This window comes from Buteo buteo, chromosome 9 (assembly GCF_964188355.1).
Source record: "Buteo buteo chromosome 9, bButBut1.hap1.1, whole genome shotgun sequence".
Classification (NCBI taxonomy): Eukaryota; Metazoa; Chordata; class Aves; order Accipitriformes; family Accipitridae; genus Buteo; species Buteo buteo.
The window spans coordinates 20,276,710-20,303,574 of NC_134179.1; the positions used below are offsets into that span (position 1 = coordinate 20,276,710).

The following is a 26,865-nucleotide window of genomic DNA, read 5'->3' on the forward strand; positions in this document are numbered from 1 at the left end:
CAATGCCAACTTGATGCAGCACTAAGGGACATTTGTTAATCTCTTGTGAGCATGAGGAGACAAAAGCAAAGTGATTACTTTGTACCCTATTGCAGCAAGAAGTGGAGGAAACATAGCACTTCCTAAATTACGTACACTATAAGTATGGCTGATACTCAAAAAGTGTTTCTTGTAATAGAGTAGGGCCTTTGGCAACTCCTTTTAGGCTTCAGAGGAAGCAAGCAGCAGATGCACAGAAGTTAAATCTAGAGCATAAGGAGCTAAAACACACAGGGAGAAACTCAGAAGTGGGGTAGGAAGAGTGAGGAAAGTGGGGTTAGGAGCATGAGTAGAAGACAAGGAATTCGGGATGAAGGCCTGCAGAGAGGGATGGGGACATAGAGAGTCCTGCAAAAGGGCAGAGTGGGAGTACGGAGTGAACTGGGGGAAGAGAGCTTAGGATGTGTGTGGTGGGCTGTAGAGGAGACCAGACACATAAGGGGTGGACAGGGAAGGGTGGAGTCTTTCATAAAAGATTAAAACATTAAAACCCTTAAATATTTCTAGATGTAAATCTGAATAATGTTCATATAAACAAAAGTTTTCACCCCTCTCTCCAGCTTTACTTTGAATGCCCCACCAATCTGCCTTAAGCCTTTTCTAGAAGGACCCACTGTTGGGAGAGAAATATTAATTCATTCTACATGCTGAGACAATCTTTGACCTGCCTGCTGAGTCTGCCAAAAAGGTGCCAGTTATTGTTGTACTTTTAAAGATGTGAGTGTCTGTATTTACTAGAATTGAGAAATACGGTTACCTTTTCAGAAAGGCTATCCTCACCTAGTAATAATCATGTGCCAATGATTTTAATCTTTACTGTAGGTGGAAAGGTTATATATCCAGTTGCAAATAACTGGAGACATCCATTTTCACATTATCAGTGAGATTATAGGCTAACTATTTTTCTACCATCAAAGAGATCAGTTTCTAGAAAATGCTGAATGCTGTGATGGTAAGTTCCCTCTTTTAGCTATTGGGCACTTTAGAAAGAAGATGCTCCATCATTACTGGCTGTATTGCAAGTATGAGTTAGAAAATGATGCTCCAACCTGAGATGGGCCAAGGAACACTGACAGCATGACTGAAATGGATCGCAGTTAGAAGGAAGGAAAATGCCTTGCAACATGTTTGACGCAGCCGTGTTATTTGTATCCGTCGTTATAAAAGCTAAGTTCTTAAATTTGCAAACCATGCAGCATCTTCAGCTTCCACTAACATAGAAGCTTAGAGCTTTGCAGGTATAGGCCCTGAATATAGAATATGGAATACCTCCAAAAACAGGCGTTCAGTATATGAAATTAAAATTAAAGGCCTCTTAATTATATGCCAGGGATCCATTACAACAGTATTTATGGAATGAATAATTATTTTCACTTTAAATTCTTATCTATAATTAAAAAATATAGGAACTGAATTACAAGTATAGAAATATATCTTAGGTGTTCATTGCCACTTGAGTAGCACTCCGGTATTTTATTATGATGTCACTGCTTATAATAATATAATGCATTATATCATTATGTAAAATGTTGAGCAGGGGTGGATTTATTAGGAAGCCTTGGGGAGCTGTAACCTTCTTGCCCCCACCCTTTTGTTGAGCGCTGCCTAGTAAGTGTATTTGTGTAATGGGGGAGTGGCTGCACAACCTCCTGCCTCTGTATAACAGCCTCATCTAGCCATGTACAGAACATGGAATGGGATGAAGTAGTTTTTCACTCGTTAACTATGGCATCGCTGACTCATGGCTTTGCTTCACTCTGATCAAGCATTCGTAAATTGTACTTGTCATATTTTCTAATGCATGAAATTATCTTGTTTGTTTGACACACACACAGGCACAAACACACGCCTGCTCTGTTTTGTTTAAATTTTTCTGTGTCTCTCAGAAAGACAGTGAGAAAGTAACTTAGCATGAGCTGGAGGTGAAGGCTGGGCTGGAAAATAAAGTCTGAAATGCAGCTCAGGAGTTGTAGAATTAGAATGCAGCCACAGCTCTGTGTTTCTGCTGTGCCCTTTCCTCCTTCGTAATTCTCTTCCTGTGTTTGTGAACATGCATTTTAAAGGATCTTTTTTCTTTTTTTTACATGGAAAAAACCTAAGATTCAAAACCATTTGTACCTTTCCATCTGATAATTCCATTAAGAGAATGTCTTTGGGTTTTTTCCCCATAGTACAAATATATTTCCACAAAGCAAAGCTCTGTTGTAAATAACAAGATAGTGCATTTGCTTCTTTCAAGAGCAAAGCGCAGCTCTGATTATGTTCACTGGTAGAATTTTGGATGGATTCATGAAAGATTCTCCTTTGTCTGAATTCAAAAATGAAAACCTCCACCACATTTTTATTGTTACTGTTTTTACTCCTTCGCAGATCTTCTCAGAAGTGTTGTGTACTCTTCCCAGCGTTCAATGTAAGATGCTACTGGTTAAATGCAAAGAATAATTTAGCTACATGTTGGGCAGAACATTCATAAAGTGGTATGAATTTACACACAGAACTTGACAGAGCTTCTTTGTAAATAAACTCTCATAAAGGAGATGAGAAAGTAGGTGGTCATTAGCATCAGGGGAGATCTGCTTCCAGCCAATACTGATTTTTATGAATCACTTCACTGTTCAAGAGTTCTGAAGTGTACTGCTATACTACCTGACATGATGCCTTGACACAGTCAGTTATCACTTAAATCCAAGACAGCCTTTGAAAAGCTAAAATAAAGCTCTTCCGCCCCGCAGGTGCATCACTTATGCAGTACTAACTACCCCTTGGTAAGCAGGTTCCTGTATCACTACACTGCAATCTGCAAAGTAGATATTCACTGTGAGTATTCCATCCTAAATAGGACCCTAAATCAAAGGTGAAAAAATGCCTCAACTCCATAGGAATAGTTTCCAATCCCATCTGCTGCCAACTGTATGGAACTGAGGGACAGAGTGAGCAAAGAGCTTTTATGATCCTTTTTAAGGGCACCCTAAAAGTAGAATCTATAATTATATTGGTACATAGTGTGTCACAAAATATGTATAAACATTAATGATGACATGATTCAGGACTAGGAATGTCTTTTATATTCATAAGGTAACTTATTAGGCATTAAATTATGCCTTCAGATAAAATGACCACTGATGTCAGTCAGATTCTCTATGGTGGCCACATGAACAGAATTCATCTCTATGGGAGTAAGTTCAGTAGCAGCATTCTGACTAAAGTAGCACCTTCTGGAGAGGACTTTGAAGAGTCATTTTTTTGTCATTTTGTGAAAACGATCAAAACCAAAGGTTTTCCTATTACCATGGCACTGATAAATGAGAATTTCAATTGCTGTGATGGAACTGCACATGAAAAGATTCCCCTGGTCATGGTTCTTGACCTGTTTTAGAAACAAGAAATAAAGGCACCTATTTAATGGAACTAGATTATTTTTGCAGTTAAAAAGGTTAAATATCTCAGGAAAAGTTTAGAATGTCTTTGCTTCAGTCCTATGTAGCTAATGATTTTTTTTCTTAAACCAATTCCACAACAGTTTTCAATTTCAGTCAGATGCTTTGATGCCACAGGAATGGCTCCAGGATTTAATTCTCTAGTGGTGATTACAATGTAAGAAACATTGAGCAAAATATTGGGGGGGGGGGGGGGGGAGCAAATCACATGACGTAATTGCTTAAGAATAAAATCCCATGAAGATAAACCACAAGAAATCTCTGTCAGAGATTAGGGCAGGATTTTCTGCTGAACCTATTGAGAGACATTGCTTGGAGCATGGGAAAAATGGCCCCTCCCACACACTTAGAGCAGTCCCAGAGCTACTCTAATATGGAGCCATTTCCCACAGCCACCAACAGGTGGCTGTTTGGTGGCCCAGAATGCCATAAGTCCTCCAGTTCTCTGCTACGTCCCCACCCACGGGGCTGCACTAGAAAAAAGGAATGCAGAATATCTATGCTGGACTAATGTTCCTTGTGCAAAGGCTCTTCCCCCATGCTGGCTAATCTGACTTTGATATTGCTGCTTTTAGAAGCTGAGCCCACATGGAGACCATTGTTTTGTTGTGTTGTGTAACTGATAATCTGTCCTCATAAAGTGGCTTATTCCTGCTGTACCAGCTGTGCAATTCCCCTGAAATCTGAGGGGCTTTGGGCATACATTGAGTGCAGAAACAATGCAAATATAACATAATCATGGACAAAAACTCAAGAATAAGTTTGTAACAACACTTCTCCACCCTTGAGCAGTTGCAGTAAGTGAGCCTCAGCTTTCCTTTGCAGGTCATCAATTACTCCCTTCCCATCAACTCTACCTAGTCACTAATGGTATCTCCTTTTGGAGTGACACTCAAAAATCTCTTCTTGAGGTCCTGACCAAGAACCTGAATTTAAGATGGTTGTTTTTTTTCCTTGCAGTCTTTCCAGATTTATTCATGTCTCATCTCTTTACCAAAATACTTTTTCTCCATTCATCTTCAGAGTCTTCCTGAACCCCACCATTACACTTCTCTTTTCTGTATATGGACCATCTGACAATAATCTGTCTTGAGCTCAGCTCATCAGATCAGAACAGAACATGGGTTGGCAATCTGTAATCCATTTGTTGTGTGCAAAAAATTGTTTGTTTTCCTCCCTAAAGAGCTTTGTTTTTCTGACTTTTCTCCCATGTCCATCCAGTACCCTCCAGGAAGAGCTAATTGAATAGTCAAGCAGCCCTAGGCTTCCTATCTTCAAATGCAGAGCTCCCTTTTATGGTTCTTCAGAACTGAAGAGCCTGATAAGGAAAGGATACTGTAAGTAAAAATTAGAACAAAAGTCAGCAATAGTCAATTGTCCAATAACTCGATCTAGCGTCTTGGGGGTGCACCTCACCTCTCCTGACTTCATGATGTAGAATTTAGATGTCCTACACACTCATCTGGGCTTCCTCTCTAGTTAGTATAAAGACATGGGCACTCAAAGGATGAGTAATCCAGTCGAAGGGAGATGTCTAAGATAAAGCGTGAAGTATCAAACATCAGTGCCTATCCCTATCAATTAACTATAAAGGGAGCCTACCTGATTAGCTTAAATTAGCCATGTAAAGGTGAGCTGTTTGAAGATAAATGGAATGATTTGCACTGTAAATGTGTAGCTCCTGTATCACATTATTACTGGCCAGTTAACAGAAAGATCTTAGATGCTCAGATATAGTTTCTGTAATAGAAGGAGAGAGGCACAAAGACTAGCAAAAATATCTGAAGAAAGGTTTACAGAAAGACACAAAAAGCAGATAGGCATGCAGACCTCTTTAAAAATCCCCTTTTGACCAGTTGGCCAAGACAGGAGAGGATGAGGATGTTTGTTTCTTACTTTACACTGGTAAGTGTTGAAGTATCAGTAAAAGAAGTTATACTATAGATAGATAAAGAGTAATATATGACCAGCACTAGATAAAATTCATCCAGAATTTCTAAAGGTAGTCAAGCATAAATTAGCTGAAATACACACTGTGGTGTATAACCACTTATTTAGATTTACTTTAGCACCTAAGGACAGGAACATGCAAAATAAGGCTTCAGTTTCAAAACACAGTCTGGAGAGACCTTGAAGAACTATAGCCCTGTAAGTCCAACCTCTGTACCAGTGAAATTAGTAGAAACTATATTAAGAAAAAAATTGTGAACATACAGACAAATACATTGTATTAGGGGAGAGTCAGCAGGATTTCTGTAAAGGCAAGTAATGTCTCAAAACTCTGAATTCTTTGATGTCAGCAATCATGTCAGTAATGGATATCTAGCTCTACTGATGAAAGTTTGACCATTGAAGACCTTTTTGGAAGGTCTCCCACCAAAATGTCTTGAAGAAACTGAGCTGCCACAGGATAAAAGGGAGGCTCCCCTTTCATAGATAAGTAATTCATTAAAAGGTAAGAAATAGAGTAAGAGTAAATGGTCAGTTGTCAATGGAGGTCACCAATGGATATTATAAGTACAGCAAATCTATACTCATAAGTAGCCTGGCAAAGGAGCAAATAGTGAGGTGCCAGCATTTGCTAATAATACTAAATTATTAAGACTAGTAAAGATAGGGCTTGCTGTGAAGAACAGCAAAAGGGCTTCACAGGACCCAGTGACATAGTGTCAAAATTGAAGATGAAGTTAAATGTAAATAAATTCAAAGTGAAGCACACAGTGGGGAGTGACTCCTAACTTCATGTATAAAATGATGGAGTCTGATCTCACCATTATTCTGGAAGAAGAATTTGGTCTTATAACTCTACAGCTATAAAATGGTCATTTCAGTGCTCAGCACAAGTACAAAAAGAAAATTGGATGCTAGCAATTCTTTGAAAAGGAGTAGGCAACAGAACAGTGAACTTCAGCTCATCTTAATTTTATGTGTAGTTTTGGAGTCCCATAATCTGTATAAGGATATAGTAGAACTCAAAAAGCTTTAGGAAGGGCAGCCAGGATGATTAAAGGCATGAAACGGCTTTAATGAAACGAATGACTAAATAGACTAGAACTCCTCAACCTATAGAGGAGGCAACTGAGATAGACATCTATTAAATTGTGAGTGTTAGGGAGAAAGAGCACAGTAAATGACTGCTCACTGCTTCTTCTAATGCAAAAACTAGGGGTCATCAAGTGAAGTTAACACATGGCAGTTTCAAAATATGGTGATTCTTCACATAACATGTAATTAATATATGAAGCTCCTTACCACAGGATGTGGTGGATGATAAAATTGTATATGAGTTGAAAGGCAAGGTTCAGGGAAGAGAAATTCACTGAGGAGTACCAACATAGAAACCACCTCTGGCTCAGCAAATCCCTGAACCACAAATTGATGGAGACTAGGGGACTACTTAGGAAAATATCACCATATGCTTGCCCTGTTCTTATATTCCTTCCTAGGCACCTAGCTTTTGGCAAGGTATTAGGTTAGATGTACCTTCAGTCTGAGCAAGTGGTCGTTCTTATGTTTTATGTTCTTGTACATGATGCTGTGCAGAAAAACCATAAAATACTCATTAGTTTTCCATTTGCTCCCTCAAAAATGTGCCAAAATTTGTACGATCAAAGTTCTAGAGAATTTCTTGTCTGGCTCTCCTGTGGCTATTTTTGCTGTAATGGAATTCTTACATACGAGAATTTTATAAGCATTACCACTGCATTATTTTATTATAAAGAAATACTATTGTCTATTGACAAACCTAGATAGAAAAAGTAAATACACTGTAATGGACCTGTAACTCAATAAGTGAGTCAAAATTTGGCCCTGCATCATGACTTTGTAATTAGATATTTATATTTAGGTAGCCAGCTTTAGAAAATATTGAGCTAATATATTTCCTCTGAGAAGTCTTAGCACTAAAAAGATGCATTTTATCCAATGTCCGGCATGAGGGAGAATTGGCCCTCTATCTCATGGAAAGTCAAGGAGGAGAAGGACCTGTTCATCTTAGCTTTAATACCAAATTTTCATCTGCTGCAGTTTGAAATTGCAGAGATATCACACATATACAATAGGGATTTATTATAGAGGCAGCAACTTATATCCTGTATATATAACCATAGTGATGATACTGGGCCTCTGTTATAGAGCTGTCTTTAGTGTGTAGACATGCTGATATGTTTGCTCAATAAAATCCAGCTTTCAAGACATACTGTTAAGTTTACATGATCACCGGAGTGAGAGGGATAAAGCTGGAAAAGAAGAAAAGCAGAAGCAAATTAATGCAATAAAGGCTAGGATTTAACAGACAGGGTTGAGGAAAATAAATGTGAAACAACAGGTGTCACTGACTCTTATCAGCATTTTTAATTAACACCTGTTTTTAGCTCAGAGTACTTTGGAAGAGTATGTTGGAGTGTGTCTGTATTTAAAGATAAAGATAGACTGTTGAGAAGTTACTACGTAGTAAGAGGTTGGGGGAACAGAGAGGTTTGGGGGTAGGGGGAGGCTGTGTTTGCTGTGTGGGTGTTAGTTGCAGCTTAGAGAAACCTGAAGGAAAACCACTATCATAAAATTGCAAGGTAGGGAAACATTGCTATAGCAACAAAATATATTATCTTGAAGCAAAATGAGTATGAAAAAGGAAATACAGAGTATGGGAAATTCAAAGGAAGTACACATTAAAAGAAAAGACTGAATCTAGTTTAAAAAGAAATAAACCATCATAGTTTGAATTCATATAATAATAATTTATAACAGTAATAAATTGCTGTTATCCAGACTTTCATAGCACCTACTACTGAAATCTCAGAGCACTTGACAGACATGAAAGAATTATGCTACACAGTAAGAAAACGTTGCTGTTGCTCCCAACAGTCATCCTCTTCAGTGGCCCATTCTAGAGGAATGCAGGCTGACATGATTGACCAACATCACATGGAAAGTGTGTGACATAAATGTTCATAGAATCAGGATCTTTAAACTAATATTTCTTTGGTGTAGATATAAGACAGTTCTATAGTGTTAAACTAGTGCTGTTTTATAGTTAATTTGAGCAAAGGTCAACAAATAAATGACAGCTTTCTTTATATCTAAAACTACTACTTTTTCTAGAATATTTCATACATCTATACTATTTATTACTAAATATGTATTTCAAAAGTTTAAATGATGCCTTCTTAATAAACTACTTCATTGAAAAATTAACTTGGTTCTCTTGAAAATCTGACTCAAAAATGCCTGAACAGCTTTTCTTTGAACATAGAAAGTCTGTCCTGAGAAGAAGCATGTATGTTTATCATAGAGTCATCTGAACTATTTCACACAAGAATACATTTAGGTTTCCTAGAGCAGAATATCATCCTATAAGATAGGGATCACATGGTAAGATTATTATTTTTTTTCAGGTTGGGAACATCTTCAAGATTCACAGCCAGTTACAGCCCTCAAGGGCTTTCTCTGGCCAGGGAGCCATACTGTCTGGCTCCCCTTATTAGCTTTCTCTTTCCTCCTATTTTTTTAATTTGGTTGGTTGGTTTGTTTTCTTGCTTCATACCAGAGGGTACCCTTTGATGTGAAGGGCATTCGGTTTTATGCCCAACAATCTATGAAGTTATAGGTGGACTTCCTTTAGTTCAGAGATATGTAATTTGCCAGTGTATTTTAAGTAACAGAAATATTGGGTGGCTTGAGATATTTGTGCCCATTTCAAATTTTCTCATGGTTATTCACTAACTTTTACTTGAGACTTATTTGTGTATGACCTTTGAAATGTTCCATAAGGGATTTCTTTTTAAACAAGTCACTGAGGCCCCAAATCCAGCACTTCACTTAACATGCCCATATTAGGGCCCATAGAAAATTATAGGTCATAAACCCATACATTAATGCTTTGCTAAATTTGGGCCTGAAGGGTTGTATAGATTATACCTGGACAACCTTTAGAGCTTCTGCATCTAAAATACAATTTAGAAGATTATCCCCTTGACTCACATATATATGGACCTGGTGGCTGTTTCTCCATTAGCCTTTTGTGTACTCTGCAGCACTTTCTCTTCATCAGTACAAGAGTATCTTAGAAGGCAACAAGGTTGTGGACCCTCCTCAGAGGTTTATGTGTCCTGTACAAAAGATCTCATAATCTAAAAAACTAGCAGCATGATAGCAGGGGGTTGGCAAAATAATACCATTAGCATCTCAGAGGTCATGACTTACCAATGCATCCATTGATTCTTCCGTCAGTTCCCTACTAACTTACAGAATCACTGGTGAATCTCAACCGACTTTACAGAGGGTAGAATAAATAAGCAAATGCCTGCCAGTTTTGTAAAAAGCAGCAACCAGTTAGGGTTAAATAGGATGCAGGAGGTTATCTCCATCCCAAACAGCTACAGCAAAAGTTCAGCAGAATGTGTTCCGCCAATCAAGATATGCACTGCTTAACAGCAAACACAGTCTACCTTGCCTCTTGCTCAAACCATTGTTGGGAGGGAGGTGAGTATGCCCTGCTGGGAGAAGGACAGTATATTGTCTGGAGCCTATTTTGGCAGGGCACATAGGGAACAGGTAGAGTTACTGTGCTGAGGCCTGTGTAGGAGGAAGCATAGGAAACTAATCAGCAGTACTCTTTGTCGCTCACAGAATATTTTCTTTTAAAAAACAGAAGGTATGGTTTAAATTTCTGATTGTGATATGTGAAACTTTTGGTATGTCTTTGCACATACATTGGTGTTGAAATAGGCTAGCTGCAGTAAACTAATACCCACCAATTAATTGATTTTTGCCAAAGGAGATCAATAGTATAGGGATAGTCTATTTTCCAGACAGTTCATTATCCAAACAAATAATAAGAGAACATGAAGTAAATTCAGAAATTTTGAGACTGAGTCCCCCAAATCATGAGATCCTGAAACACAAACCTACAGTTTGGAGAGAGCGGGAAAGAGAGGTTCTTTGGAGAGTTCCTGGTCTTCAGGCTGCATTCAGAGGTCTGATTTTCTCTGCAACTATCTTACTTAAAATAGGATGTCCTACTGAACTCATTAGGGTAAAATTGTACCAGCTTTTGGTTGACTTTTGTTTAAAGTTTTTTGATTTTTTTAATGAAATGTGAGATCTTGATGTATTTATTCCTCTCTAGGAACTCAAAGTAACGGTAGTTCAGCATTCACTATAAAATACAGGATATAAGTCTTTGACTAATACTATATTTTTTATATGAACGGTTACATAGCAATCTAAGTCTTCAGAATTTAGTGAAATTTTACTTTAAAATATTTACTTGAAGGTCAATAGAATTTCGGGGTTGTCATTTTACAGATGCGCTGAAGTTACACCATCTATACCTGACTTCATTACGCATCAATATTTTTCATGTGGAATGTATAAGACCTTGAGCCCTGGACAAAGGTTTTTTAAACAGGCTCTGAAGCTGTATTCTGAAATACAGCTACATGCCTAAATCAGTGGTGTTATGTTCAACAGTTGGTTGAAAACTAATCTGTCTCCATTTAAATCAACCAGTTAGCAACCTAGCCACACACTTTTTACATTCTTTAACCTGATAATCTCTAATTATTCTGGCTCAGAATTCCATTGAAACAGGGTGCAGTCATTTTACAGATGTCATTCTTTATTTTAATATTGTCTAATTTAAAAGGAAAATATTTCAGATAATAACATTTTTTGAGAAAAAAAAAATCATGAAAACCATTTCTGTTCCAAAAATTGCTGATATGAGAATTTACGGGAAACAGCTCCTTTTATGAATAATTATTATTATTGTGTTTAAGAAATGGGCAAGATGCCTAGAAATTGAATGAAAGAATGAGCTATTAAATTGAAATATTAAATGAAATAACTGAATTAAAAGTGATCATGTAAACCCTGCAGTAAATGTTGGGAGCTGTAGCTGATTGAACATATTTTCATGATCTGTTTTGTATGCTTAAATACAATTGCTTGATGTAAGTAAACACTTGATTGATATTCTGAATACTTTAAAATCTGCATATGCATCGCAGAATACTGAACAATTAAAACTTAATTTCAGTGTAGTTTGATTACATGTAAATTATTTCAATATTCATTTTTTCCTGTTCTGTTTGCTCAGTGCATATTTAATACTCACTTTTTGAATGCATATCACCCTTGATTGGACTGTGAGATGAGGAGGACTCTGAAATTTCTTCCATTAAAAAGGATTGCGTTATAAATATTATTTGTGCCACAGCTCTTCCCCTGCAGATTATTTTCTAAATGTTGTGTACCCTTATTGAAGACAAGGAAAAAAACTGCTGCAGCCCTTCTTTATCAGCCCAGCACAAGGAATATGCTTACATGGTCAATGGGCATGTCTAAGAAGGCTTGTTGGTTGTAACTAGTCCCTAAAGAAATGTTTCCATCTTTTCGGCAATATATTTCTCTCTTGCTTGCATGAGCTCTCTCTCCCTTCCCTTCCTCCTCCCTCCACATGATTTTTTTTCTGGTTCCTGGACTTGTTATGAGATGTTTTAATATTATGGGTAAATATTACAAATATTTTCAAGCTGACTATTTTCAGCCTGAAAAATGTATCTCTATCTTTAAGTGACTGCATTTGATTTAGGTGTTGTGTAATAAATACAGATGACAAAATTCCACCTTTCGATATATTTGTAGAACCTCTTATAAAAACTGAAGAGACTTCCTTTCCCTTCTCTGCAGCCTGCAATCCATGCACATTGTTTTGATCTACAGTATTTAAAATCACCTTATTTCTGAACATCCAACAGGAGGAAACCCTGGGCACTTGATTCTCTTTTTATTTATCCCGCTAAGAAGAATAGCCTCTCTGAAGTTAATAGATAACATTATATTTTTTTATTACTTCCATATTTTAGTTAAAAATAAAATGTTTCCTGGCATCTTTTCAGTTAAGTCACATTCTCAAAATACAAGCAGGCAGCAGGTCTGCCACTCCACCATGGAAGGCAGGTCTGGATTCTTCTCTGCCTTGGCCATTTTTGACCCACGTGACCCTTGTCATATCATTCACATTTCCCCTTTGTTTCCTTGTCCACACAGCAGATGTACTAATAACCATCTTTTTAGATTTTATAGGATACGTAGAAAGGTTGTGTAAGTGCATATAATAACAGTATTATTTTATTATATGAGAATTTGAACTTAATATTGTATGTGCTAAACAGCTTGCAGGGAAATGTTTTCCTATCTGTCCTATATAGTTAATCGCAGTTTGAGAGTTTAAGTCTTGAAGGTCATATTTCTGTTGGCTCTCACTTTGACCAAACAAGTGGGTGAACTTCATGGTTTACAGGCAGATTTCCTTATCTCTCTTTTTCAAGAGACATATAAGTCTTGATTGCTGGAGTTATTGTGAAGCAAGCAATAAGTAACAAGGTGGAGGGAGGGGTGGGAAGACGCTCACTTCAAGACCAGTAGCCTGTCGATGCCATTTTAGAAAGCAAATATTGTACCTTGTAATTGTAGTGCAAGAACAAAAGGGAGGGTGTTTTGCTTGGGTTTTTTCATTTGTTTTTTTGAGGAGCTGATAAACTGTAAGTGAAATGTGCTAGCAATAGCAAGAGGTCTTCCCATGACAAAACACACTTATAAAGCAGACAGCTTGAGGTCGGTCTCATGCTGTACAGAACTATCTCTAATTGTTCCTGTAGAATAAAAACAACACAACTTCCAAAGAGCCAAAGAGAGTCAAAATAACAAATATCTTCTAGTAAAGCTAGTTGAAAAAAAACCCTGGACATTCTTGACTGATTTAATACTGTTTGCCTACATAATGCAAACTTGTCACTCTTGTTTGAAACCTCCACCTTATTTTAAAGCAATTCAATCTATAATAATTTATGAAGTATTTGTGATTGTTATTTCCAGCACTCTTGGTTTGTGAAGAGCATTTCTTGGATAGTCTCTTTCCCCCCCTTCTTTTCCCTCAGTACAGATCTGAAAATAATGAGCTAACTTCACAGTTTTATGAATAGGCGCCATAATGAGACTGAAGTATGTATGTTGATTAAAGGGGAAAAAAATGCAATCTTTGTGAAGCAGCAAAGAAATGACAGCTTTAAGGCCATGTTTCCATTCTGCAGGTCAATCAAACAAAAAAATTACTTTACATTTTTTGGTTGCAGGCATTTTTGCCTTGGCTAAAGCAAATGTCATTCAAATACTCTGTATAGTAATAACTTTGGAAAAACAAAATAATGCTGCAGACATTCTTTTAGCTAGTTGTATAGCTGGTTTCTGCTCCGTTTCCAATTTCCCCTCTAAGTACTAAGAATGTATATTTAATCCGTAATTGAAAAGAAAAATGTTCTGGAAAAAGATATACATGATAGCTATCCAAGATACACATATTTTAATATGTACTTATTTGTCTTAATTAAAGTATAGCTTCAGAAGCAGCATTACAACACAATGTATTTTAATGGAAAATCCTTCATAGAAAGCATGTTGAAAAGCTCCAGATACATAGATGTGTGTGATAAAACGGTAGTGCACTGCCTGTTCCCCAGTGATCAAGAGGTTAACCTTGATTCATCTCTTCCCCTCCCTTAAACAGGTTCTGTGAGGAGGGCTGCAAATTAGTGCTTGGGAGACACAGCAGGGAGATTAGCTTTAGGGAGGAAAGGAGTCCCCACTCCAGCTCTTAGGAACCTCACCTGGAGAGTGCATTTCCTTTTCTACTTAAGCTAACATATTATGCCTTCTTGTCACAAATGTTATTCCTTGAGGAAAAGTCCTTGCTGGCTCTATCTCACAATCTGCTGAATAATTCCAAGTGTGCAGTAGAAAAGAAGAGAGCAATAAGGCTGTAGCAAGAGGGAGGCAGAAACCCACTTAGGCTTTGGCCAGAAACAGGAATCCCAGTATGGTACATCATATGGGACTCTGTCACCAAGGGGAAGGAGGATTCCCATGTTTCCTCTTGTTCACACTGGCCTGAGGAAGAGCTACAGCATTGCCTGCTGTTTCCTAAGATACCCTCAAGGTACAGAACTGTATAAATGCTGGCATCCATATGATCCTGTCTGACAATATTCATTGGGCAAACACAAACTACATCTTTCTAACACAGAGAAATCATAATTGTTGAAATTGTTAACAGGTGAAAAGGGAGAAACTTTACCAGTAATGGGAAAAATACAGAAATCATTCTATATGGAGTCAATCTTTTACTTCACAACTGAAATAGAATTGGGGTATTTTGTTGTTTTGCATATCTAAAAATAATCACCAAATCTATTTTTGTAGGTATTTTTAAACAGTTTAAAACGTGCAGTAGAAGAAAATGTGGACAAATAGAATCACTTTCTCACAGTACAGTGTGATTGTCACATAGTGGTTATCTACATCTAGTGTAAGAGAGGCAATAGCCCAATGCAGAGTTTCCCATTGTGATTAGTGTTTGCCAGTGCAATGTTGTATATATTCTCAGAAAGCTTCTGGTAGATGGCTTGTTACCTCCTGCTTCTGTGGAGTTCCTAAGGACTGCAAACAAGAGGATATATACAGCCTTCCACAGCATCTCCATCCCATGTAGGTATTTGCTGTAACTGCCAGGAGATGGTGTATGGTCTCTGGGTAGGAAGAAGGAGGCAGTCTGTGTCATTATAAATGGAAGGAGCTGTTGTTCAGCAAGCCCTCAACCCACCAAAGTAATGGTCTCAGTGTGCCATGGTACAGCCCTCCTGGGTTAACGATAAAGGTGAAGTTCCACATTCACACTGCTCCCTTCCTGCTCCACTGCATCTTTAGGTAATACTCAGGTGGTGCCTTCTACAGCACATTTAGAGGTAATTTTTGCTTGTGAATTTTCTCTTTTTCCCCTTACTTTACCTCATTGACACAATCTTCGTCACCATAGGATCTTCAGAAAACTCTCAGGAGTCTGTGCTAATACTGGGCTGAGGGCTTTAGGCAGCAAAGCAGTGTCATCCCCTACCTTTTTCAGTCTCTGGGGATTCATGACTGTTTAGCATGACTAGGTTGCATTATCATCTTCAGAGCTGTATTGAGGGGTCTGTGAGGACAAAACTCAGTGCAAACTTCTACAAAGACCTCTGAAATCTAGCGAGATTTAGTATTAGTCTTTTCTGTAGGGGATTTTGAGGTCCTACCAGTGTTATTGGGGCTAGCATTTATCTATGTTGTGGCTGGTATCTTTCAAGGGATCGATTTGTTATGATCTACAGTACCTTCAGCTCCCTTCAGATTCAACTAGATCTGATGGGACTCAACAATGAACATAACACTTGCTGAAGGTTTTAAACGAAGGAGAAGGTTAAGGGTAGTCACTGTCCTACCTCATAGTTCTGCAATCTGAGTATAAGCGTATCATTTTCCCAATAAAGCTTTGGCATCACTTTTGATCAGAATTGAAGGACTTCATCTGCCCATTAACAAAATCTGATGCAGCTCTTAAATTATCTTCAGCAAGTGACATGTTTCCTTTTTCTTGCAGGTATCAGAGATTCGAAAAAGCATTTCTGCTAGCTGTTGACATAGGTTCTCGGGACCTGTTTATGGTGAGTCATTTCTGGAGACAGAGGCTGTTGTCAGGATGTTAGTTGTCAGCTTTTGTACACGTTAAAATGGATCTGTGTCATTTGCAATCTTAGACACATACTGAAGCCAGAACTATTCTACCTGGTTTGCCCTTTGCCATCATGAAACGCATCAACAGGAACTGAGTATCTTTAGAGTCATTGACATTTTCCTTAGCATGGCCTAAAGGCTATTCTTTATTTTCCAGGAATTAATGTATATGTTTGTGAACTTTCCCCTTCTTCATCTGTCCTGATGTGGGTGAATGTCATCTCTCACTCTAATTAGCTTATACGTTTCTAATCTGTTCCTTTAAGAAGTACAACTGCTGAAGTCCTGGCCATATCCTGGGGATCCTGAATGCTCTTAGTTTGTCTCATAGGGTTTTGTGAAAAGTGACAAATTATGAACGCTTCTACAGGTACTTTTAAAACAACAAAGCTCAGCAGCATCAACACAAGGGTTTTTACATTTCATGCACTCTCTGCCCCCTCCCATTTAATTAGCTACAAAAGTAAAATTAACCAGCTCTTAAAAGGTCCTCTGTGTGAGCTCTGCAGGAGGCTCTTGTTTTATAAGATCTTGCACCACAATGTCACAGTGAGGTCAGATGGACAAAGGCAATCGTGCTTTCCTAGTCTCTCAGCATGTTGCTGCTCCACAGCTGATTTCATTGTTTTCAAAGAAACAATAGGAAAGGGGCTTGTTGAAAAAAAGGGCCCTTTGAACGATTCGTTTGCTTGACTCTTTTGCATAATGAAGACATTCTGTTGTTTAAATTAAGCTTTGACACTAGATGTTAATATCATTTATCCCATTAAGTCACTTGCCCTGCTAGTTCGATCTTGATATTTAAATTGTATGTTAAATTACACAATTAAATCCTGCTTTTATGGGTTATGAAAATTCCCTTCTAATTATATAAAAAGTTGTGTGAACCTTTTGATGTTTTTTTCACGGCTCTAATCATCTGGCTTGTTCCATCTAATTAGAAAGATGTGAATACGGCGATAAACTTTTCTAAGTATGCATCAAAAGAATGTTATGGAAATGTCAGACTTTTAGGAAATTCATTACATGTTTTATGTTTACTCTCCTTGATTTTTCCTCTTTTTAGCTCATCTTTTTCCTTTTCTCTTTTTATTGAATATAACTTCTTCAATACAAATTTTATACCTAATCAAGCTAAGCACTGCTGCAGCCCCATACAAGATTGAGACTGTAACATGTCTGCGGCAGGTTACAGCTTTTTGTCAGGGGCTCTCCCACCATACAGGTAGTAAATTCTCCCTGAGTAATTTCAGCCATTCTAGAAGAACAAATGACCCAGCATTTGGCCTGCCATCTCAAGGGCACTCTCTCATTTGGCTGAAAGCATTTCCTACATGATCTTTTCTCTTTCCTTCCCTTCGCTGACTACAGGACTGAGGGAGCACCTCTGTCCCAGGGTGGGGAACACCAGTGTTAGGTCAAGAGATGGGTGCAAAGCTGCTAACAAGAGAGAGGGACTGTCAGTACCTGGCTCCACAAGCGGTAATGTCCTTCTCTCAACAAAAAGTTTCTCCAACGTTCTTCAAGAGGAGTTTCAATGTTCACAGAGAAATTAGCTCCATCCTTTCCCACTTTTTGTCTTCTGTCTCCTCTCTCAACACCTACTCTCCATTTCCCATCTCACCAATGCTTTTAAACATAGATACGTATTTCCACATAGTTCCTCCCAGCTTACATTAGTGTGAGATCAAAACCAGTTCTATGTCGTCCTCATTCTGCTTGCATCACCTTTGAGATTCCACAGTTTCCCCTAAATTATGCAATGAGCAGCACACACACCTGCCTTTTCAAGTCCCCTATTCACTCGCTGCCTCCTCTGGGGAAATGTCCTTTTACTAATTCATCTCCTAAGTAAGGTACTAATGAACAAACTTTACAATAAGCTAACAATGGCACTGCTACAAGACTACTAAGTACAGGACTCAAGAAGTTTAAAGTTGCATAGGTCATAAAAAGTATTTATTTGTGCCACAGTAATTTCTAGGGAATTGGGCTTCATTGCATTAAATACTGTGTGAAAATTAGATAACCTGTTCCCTGAAAGCTTACAGTCCTTCTAGGTATTAGTATAACAATACTATTGCTAAGCAAAGTTTATGCATCCTTCACTTCTGCGTAACACTGAATAATTTGTATATATTGTTTATATAGGTCAAAATGCAATAAATAACATACAACTTGTCTTTACCTATATTTAAAGCATTTATAATTATGTGCAGTATGAATAACTAATATATAGGTCAATTATTTGTACTGTTGTTTTACAGACCAACCAAATCCATTTATAAAGCTTCAGATGTCTGTAGGAGTCACACCACCTTATTCTGAGTTAATTTAATGGGATTTCAAGAAGAAATATTAGACTAAAGAAATATACCTGATGACATAAGCAAAATGAGAAAGAAAAGATCTATTTATTAAAGGGGAACAGAGAAGGAACAAAAAAGGAAAGGATAGAAAGGAGCAGGTATAACAGAGGCTGAGGAGGATCCAAACGTTGAATACCCATCTTCTGAGACTTCTAAGGAAATGTCCTATGTCTTGGAGAATTTATCCTCAGCATCTCTTTCACCAACCAGGGCTCTGCAGCATTCCTGTTACTTGTTTTGAGATTGCAAAGAAGTTTGAGAGAATGCTATCTGAGGGCTAATTTCTTTCATAGAAGTAAAAAAGAAAAAAAAAAGGCTTAAAAGTTAGTCCTATAGCTATAGCGTCACTAGTATGATGCCATAACAAGACACACATACACTGCTGCGTCTCTCCATAAGCTTTACCCTCACGTCACATCTAAGTCCATCAATTATTATCATCTCCTACAAAGTTCAATAAAAAATAAAACTGAAAAGGACATAATATCATGAACAACAGCTACATTTATTGGACAGTGACTGATCCAATCTGTGACAGAAAAGATCAAGCAATAGAAGGGTTGTTAGCTTGAAATCCTTTTGTAGTATGCTCCAGGTCTCAGCTGCTGAAAATTCAAAAGGCCATCCCACGTACCAAAGGTAGCAAAAAATGCAAGGAAAAGACACTTTAATAAAACTGTCAGATCTTGGGTGATACACTGATGAGGAAAGTGCATGTTTCGAAGAAACGTTGGAATTTTGCCCAGAAATATCCTATAGACAAATGCACATCAGTGTTTCAAATGACTTCTGCTCACTGAGGGCCAGCTCTGTGAGTCACAAAGATGAAGGTAAAAAGGAAGTAGTCCAAAAAGTAATCAAACTGTTAAATGATAAAATACAGCCCTTTCAGCAAACTCCTGATGAGCAGCTGGAAATTGTTTTTATTGTCACCATTGTTTTTGAGAGGGGTGTGATCTTTGGACTGATAAATTCTTAGATAATTGTGTGAAAAAATCTGTAATGAATACTCAGCTAATTTAATTTTTTTTTCTGTCATTCTTTAAGGCACCCTGTAATCCAGTGTTTCTTCTTTCCCTTTTATTTATTTTCTACTTTTATTCTACTCAGAGAGTTATAAATTCTTAGAAAAATCCAATTTTGCGAGCTTATTTGAATGAGGAACACCTAAATTTGATCTGAAATTGTGTAATTAGGAGTTTTTATATCTGTAATCTTTTCTTTCTAAAGCTTGTTTAGAGATACAGACAAGAGCTACTTTTTTTTTTTTAATTCTTTATGACAGCAGCTTGAGGATCCACAAAGCAAGCCACTTACCAGCCTACTGCTATATCTTTCTTTCTTACAAGGCCCCTGTTAGTTAGTGATGGGTATGTAGCATCTTTACATTTCTCTACCCAAAACAGAAACCATGGGCAAAACTGAGATCTGAAAGTAACAGATGTTTTGATACACACAGCATGCACAACCTCTTAACTGAAAGAACTTTGTCATTTTCTGCAGTTGTTTCCATTCCCTTTTCCATTCCATTTATTATTTAAAATTGCATTGAAGTATATAATACTTAGCTTAAACTACAAAAAGACCGTCATTAAGCATAGTCAGAATGTATTTTAAGTTAGTGAACACAATCTGCCTATACATTCAAATCTGTATAAGTTCAGACTTGTTCAAGAGCCCTTAGGTTTTCTATTGTTATCTAAATAAGCTGACAATATCTACTGTTTAATCTTCATAGAAATCATACCTTGCTACTCAGGCCCTTTTCTCCTGACAACCCTGTTAGACCTACAAAGAGAGGAAGTACAGAGTTCGCAACAAGTTCGCAACTCATTACTTTGCTCCAAGACACTTGCGCATTTTTTAAGTCACACCTGTCTTTGTAATTAGAAAATGTTGCTGTCTCCTGCAGACTTTTGGGATCCTGCAAGTCAGTACCAGGTTCTCCTGCGTAATCAGTCTCAGTTTCCCTAACATTCTCATTTTGCTTCTTATTTTTGTTTCAATTGTTTTATTATTATTATTAAATGAGGGGATAATAAAAGAAGCATCTTTTTCTCCTAACACTATTACTGTCTACTTTTTTCATCTAGTTTCTCTTTCTAGAGTAGGGTCACTTTTTCCTGTAAGAATTTCTGTCTTATTGATGAAGGTGGCATTAAACCCTCACTGAGAAAGACAGTTTCACCTGAAATTTTCTGCATTAGTGAGAATGTAGTTGCTTTTATGCTACGCAGAGGTCAGTATTTCCAGCAAATGCTCCTTTTCCCTTTAAATTCCTGCATGCAGATAGATTGCAGAACAACGGCCAGGAATGACTTACATCTTTGGATACCAAATGGCACCTTCAGGAAATAAGTGGTGAAAAAAAACTTTTGCCAACTGCACTTGGGCTTCCCTCACTTCATATGTCTCAGTTCATGCATAGGGCATCCTGTGGCCGTGATGCCAAAGGAGAAGGGGGTTAATTGTCTCTTTATTAATGGTCAAGGATGAAACTTTACTTCAAGGGCCAAAACCAAGGGCAGTGAGACTGTAATTTGTCAGCAGGAACATATTCTCCCACAAATTGTGCTGTATGTATTACAGGTGGGTTTCATCTCAAAGGTTGACACACGGTAAAAAGCCTTGCAATTCGGCATGTAATGATATGCCCTTGCTGCAGCCCTCTGATTTTTAACCCTAGATTAAGGACTCAATCCAGAGTATTGGCAACTATTCATGCTAGACAACAACATTTTTGGAAAGCCCCTTGTGGTCCAAGAGTGATTCAGGAATCATGCCACCTGTGTGGATGTTAAAGCCATTGAGCAACCATTGTTGCTCTTATTACCTCCAATATCAGCTCAAGGAGGACTACCATCACCTTACTCAAAGAACAGTAAGTGTGACCTCCAAGCAAAAATTCATCCCAAAAGAGCTTTGCCCCAAAACTCATGGGTTAAGGTGGAAACCTTAACACACTTCAAATAGGGGCTGTCAGCCAGAAGAGTTCCAGTACTTCAGATCTGGTTTACACAGAGCCACCTCCTATCAACCCTCTTTTAATTCATGTTGCACCAACAGAAGTTACCTTAAAAGCAGACAGATTGGTTTCTTTCATACACTGAGTCAATAGCTTCACTTTTATAAGTGCATGATTGGTCAGTGTTTTATTCATTGCTGTATTCAACAGCACAAGTAAGATAATAAATTTGCATTGGGAGGGAATTAAAATGTAATGGTAGGTTCATCAGTTCCATCTGTGTTTGTGATCTAAATAATAAAAGAACCTCTTTCTTTCAAAATCCCTTTTGTTACTCCTATGAGATTCATTTTAGATTAATCTTTTTTTTCTCTCTTTTATTTCCAAAGGACATCCATTACATTGCGCTAGATAAGGGTGAATTGGCACTAGCTGAAGTAGCAAAGAAAAAGGCTAATGACATTGATGCAGAATCAATAACTACTAGAATTGGTAAGAATTAATGGTGTTTAAAAAGCTCTTTTTGTTTTAATCAATACTTGTCCTGTACAACATGGTGTTATATTTGTAAGGGGGGTTATTGTTTCAATTACATTGTTTTCTTTCAAACCAAGACGGTGTTTTTATTCATAATTAGAGAGAGAGGCTTATAGAAATAACATAGCTTTGCCTTTCAGTACCCATGTGAGGATTGTGTCAATGCAATAGCTATGAAGCAAAAAAGATTTATACTATGGCTATATAGAAAAGTTCAGGCTGTACAAACTGAACTGAGTGCAAGAGGTAAGGGACTGAATCGGAAAATCTTTGTTCATACCAGCTTTAAAGGCCAGGTATCGCAGTCTCTTTCACCTCTAAATATTTGCTCATGCACTCTGTGCCAATAACTGGAGTCACATCATGAATGCTTTGGCAGCATTCGGATGGAACATTTACTGATGTGAACACAGGCTCCAATCCTTGCTTTAAAGTAACAACTTTGCATGCAGTGGGATTCTTGCCATTCCATAAGGAATCTTGATGCAAAAATTGCAGGGTTAGACTAATAGCTCAAACACAGACAACTTTTTGGGCAGGGAAACTCAGAATTCATTCACTTTTTCCTTGTATTTCCTCTGAATTGTCATGAAGAGATGTATGCAAATATGTAGACCGTTCTGATTTCAGGCTTATAGCATGAACCAAGCAGAAGGGGTCTAAGTCTAGGTAGCTGACCTCCAACAGTGAGAAAGCAGACAAAGGGGAAAAAAAGAGCACAAAATGATTGTATAAAATATGCACAGTACTGTTTTTCTTATTCTACTGCATCCTTGAATATTAGAGGAAATCATTGAGCTTTTGTCCTTGTCCCATGCCAAGATGTAGAATGTGATAAACTCAAAAGGAGTCGCAAAACCTTTGAGCTCTTGGGTAACATAGGATTCTTTTAGAACTCAACAGCTCAGTGTCTACTCAAACATACAAGCAAATGCCATTCAAATATATAGAAATACAGAGAGGCGTTATGTGCATTTATGTGGCTATTTCTTTATATTGTATAAATCCATGACTTTCAAGCCTATGCAATACAGTATCACCTCCTTCCCTCTCCAGCAGAGTAGAAATCAAGCAGTGCCTGTCCTGAACTCTTTTGTTCAGGGTCTTTCATTTTCAAGCTTAAGTCACTAAGAGCATTTTTTACACCAAAACAGGGCCTTTGGGCAAGCCCTTTCACCACTAGAATTGCCAAAAACGACACTTGGTTAGGTCATCTGTTACTGGGCACACTTTAAAATGTACAGTTACATCTCCCTTGCTTTCTCTTCTCTTACTTCTTAGGTAGTTTTCCTTTGCACCTAATATAGCTAAGATACGTAAGACTTTTATCTGATCATCATCTATTCTCTTACACTTAATCCAGAAAATTTAAGCTTTAATCTGTGTCTTCATTTAATTCCTTGCAAACTAATGCTATTGCTAGATTTCTGAAGTTAGGCTATTTTTAAGTTTACTGAGAGCCTTATATAGTATTATAGACATATACACCGAGAGAGAGAGGGAAGAAACCTGAGGTGATCACAAATGTCTTACTTGCATATCAGATGTAATACATGTGTTACTACAATTCAGTGATAAATGTGCAGGCACACAGTCTTCCCCTCCTTCAGAGCACTCCTACAGTTACCTCTGTAATGCCCCATAAGCATAAATTATTAAAGTCATTTTATATGATAAGTCTTTAAACTGTTCTCATTTGCTGAATAATTAACTATCAGAATGATTTAAAATACTTCTCAATGCCCCGGGACAAACTGTCACTAAGATTCAGCCTATAAAGAGTAATGAATTTGCATCCAATTCATTTTATATGAAAATCAACAGGAATCTCCATGAGTTTTTTTCACTGCAGATTGGATCTCACCTTAAACACGTGAACTCTCAGCCACAGGTTTTGTTTTACTGTACTTTATTTCAACGTCCTTTCTTGATGATGTTTTTATTTCATAAACTGTTGTTAGCAAAAAAGGTGTCATGGCATGAACTTTGTGGACCCAGTGAAAACAAAAGTTAACAAGTGCTTTATATGTAAATTACTGTATTTATCTAACATTTTGGGGGGGGGAGAAAAACTCATGCCAGAGCTAGAAGCTTTGAAATGCAGTTTCAAACAAGTCTCTGTCCCATAAACATCTTCTAAGCCCAGTCCTCTTCATCTCGTCCCTGCTTTCTTGGGCTTTCAGCTACTCAGTTCACCAATGGTCACACTTCCCAGATCAAACCCCAAACTTCTTGAGCACCCACTTCAGGCTTCTACAAGAAGGCAGCAACCTAGGCAAACAGAGGAAACAAGGTGCAATCAGTGCTACTGATCCCAAGTTATACTGAAAACCTCCCTAGATAATATCTGGCCTCTCTACAGCATATTTCATATATATATTACAGTATAAAATTTGGTCCTAAATAGTACAAATGTGAACCATTCTCGTATATAAACATCTGATGATATTTCCTGAGCTAGCCCATCCCCAAAACTCAGCTCAACACTACTTGAAAATAACATGTGTCAGTACTCCTGGCTGATTCCCAAGCCCTTGAGAGTGCTCCATCTTGCCCCAGATATACTTAATTTGTCAAGATATTTCTGTGTACAGGGCTCACTTCAAATATAATATATTTCGAACTCAGACTTTTGGAAAAGTTTCAAGCGCCTACAAATAATGTAGAATGACAATATAATTCAGCTGAAATTTATAGATGTCATCCAGAGTTCTATAATCATTGGTATATTCCTCTATATCAAGATTTGTGTCAAGATAAAACTAAATATAGATTGATTATTTTAAAATTTTCTGAATTTTAGCACTTCTCAGTTTTTCACATGATTGCGGTTTACTATACACCATTTTGAAGAAGCCACCCTCAAAGCTAAGAATGTCTGGGTGCATGTGATAAAAACATCTGTAGACCTTCAGAGCATAGTAGTTTGGTGAGAATATTGTTGAGCAAGATCAAGTGTCAAGTGAGCTTGCTGCTATTCCCTGCAATGGTTTTGGCAGAATCAAATACTTTGTTCAACTGATTAAAATCTTCTGAAGAAAATTATTCTTAAAAGATTTTATGTTTGACAGCCTGTGAAAATGCATCTTGAGGCATGAGAAGATTGAAGTAATGGTACTGTACATCTCAGAGACTGCATTAGCTGTCTCCTCTTTCCCCACTTCCATTTGATCAGCAGACCAGTGGCCATAGATACTCTAGTTTCCTCTGCCAAAGATTTTCTGTTGAATTTTTTCTGTAGTAGATCTATGGGTTCCTTTACAAGGTCAGGGAGTTCTCATTTAGCCTTGCCTAAAATATATGCTGTGCACCTCATTTCACTTGATTAAAACAGAGAGGACTTTCTTCAATTTTGACAATATTTGTAGGTTACTAATAAATTCTCTTTATGGGTGTAACCTCGCATATATGCTTGTGGAACAATATTGTCTGTGGTGGAAGAGTACGTCTGTTCAGTGCTGTAAACTGTAGGTTGCTAATGTAGAACTTGAGTTGCAAAGAATTGACATGGCACAACCTGTTGAGAAATGCCATAACTAATAAAGATCACAGAGGTGAAGAACTCAGCCTTTCAGACATCATTGCTCAATGAATAACCAACGAAGGGCATATGTAGTCAGTGTCAGAAAGTTTCCCAAGGCCAACTTCCAACAAATTACATTAGGGCCTAGCAAGATGATTTTAACCTTCAAATCAATAGTTTTCACCCAAAAGGGATTCATGTTGTGACAAGACAGATAACTGCTGCATAGTTGAAAGGCAAATTGGGAAACCTTGTATTTGTACTTAGAATTAAATTCAGGAAATTAGTAACACTAATGTTTAGGCAACATTTCTAACAGAGGTATCTTAATAAAAACACTGATGTTGAGATAATTGCATTGTTCTGAAATGCTAGATGGGTCTGACTAAGAGTTTGGTTGTTCAGTAATGTCTCATGAAAGCGTTTGAGGTTTTTCGACTTAAAATAGAATTTTATAACATTTCTGGAAATATTCCATAATGTTTGCAAGTGAGATAGGAAATCTTATCAGTTCTCACAGAGACTGAGGTCTAATTTCCCACACTGTTCATGAAATGACATTCAAATTGTAGGGGCCCTAAATGTTTCACCTTACTGGCAAGGAATGTCACCAGTTTGAACCTTAAGTGGAGAATTTATTCATTTCTTCTTAGTTCTGTGATAGTATTTTATATTGAATGGCTTACATATTCTTTGTGATAATTAATAATGACACACACTATAGTGTTTTGTCTTCCATACAGTGTGTCTGAGATACCAGTCTGGTCTTGCATACACTCTGCAATCTCCAAATCACTTGTAATTTACTCAGATCTTCCTCTATTCCTGACAACCCTGGTGAGCCTGCTTGCACTTCAAGACCATGTTTAGAATTGTCCCCCTGTTTTTGTAACCTTCTCTGGCCCTGCATTAGCCTAGTTGATAATATTTGTTCCTCTTCTGATCCACAATGACTTCTTTCATCTATCAAGCAGTAGTCCTTACCCTCGTGTGTCCTCTCTGATGCTGATGACAAAGCCTTCTTCTTTTCCTGCTCTTCCTTGGCACATGCATCTTTCTCTTGCTGTCAAGTTTCAAGTTAACTGAGAATCCTAGTCTTTTATTTCATGGCATGATTTTTATTTCATGGCATGATTTTTATTTCACTGTGTAACATGTTTATGGCATGCTTAAAAGGTATTATCTGATACACAGCTGAACTGTGATCTGGAAAGACTCAGGTGACACCTGTTTATGCTACAGTTTTTTGGAGCTCTGCTCCCTTCAGTGTAAGTGTTAGATCTCCTATTTATTTATTTACATTTTCAGTTTAAGTCAATCAAAACGTCTGGAATCAAATCCTTTGCTTTTATTTTTCTAATAATGTGACTTTTTTCCCAGAGAGCCAGAAAA

General features: G+C 37.6%; 1 protein-coding gene across 1 annotated transcript in view; it reads left to right on the top strand.

Annotated features, from left to right (window-relative positions):
• WDPCP (WD repeat containing planar cell polarity effector) overlaps positions 1-26,865 on the top strand; it is a 159,529-nt gene that overhangs the window by 94,821 nt on the left and 37,843 nt on the right. Inside the window, exons 15-16 of the mRNA XM_075036784.1 lie at positions 15,946-16,009; positions 21,803-21,905. Coding sequence (XP_074892885.1) covers positions 15,946-16,009; positions 21,803-21,905 — 167 coding nt within the window. The remainder of the gene's footprint in view (positions 1-15,945; positions 16,010-21,802; positions 21,906-26,865) is intronic.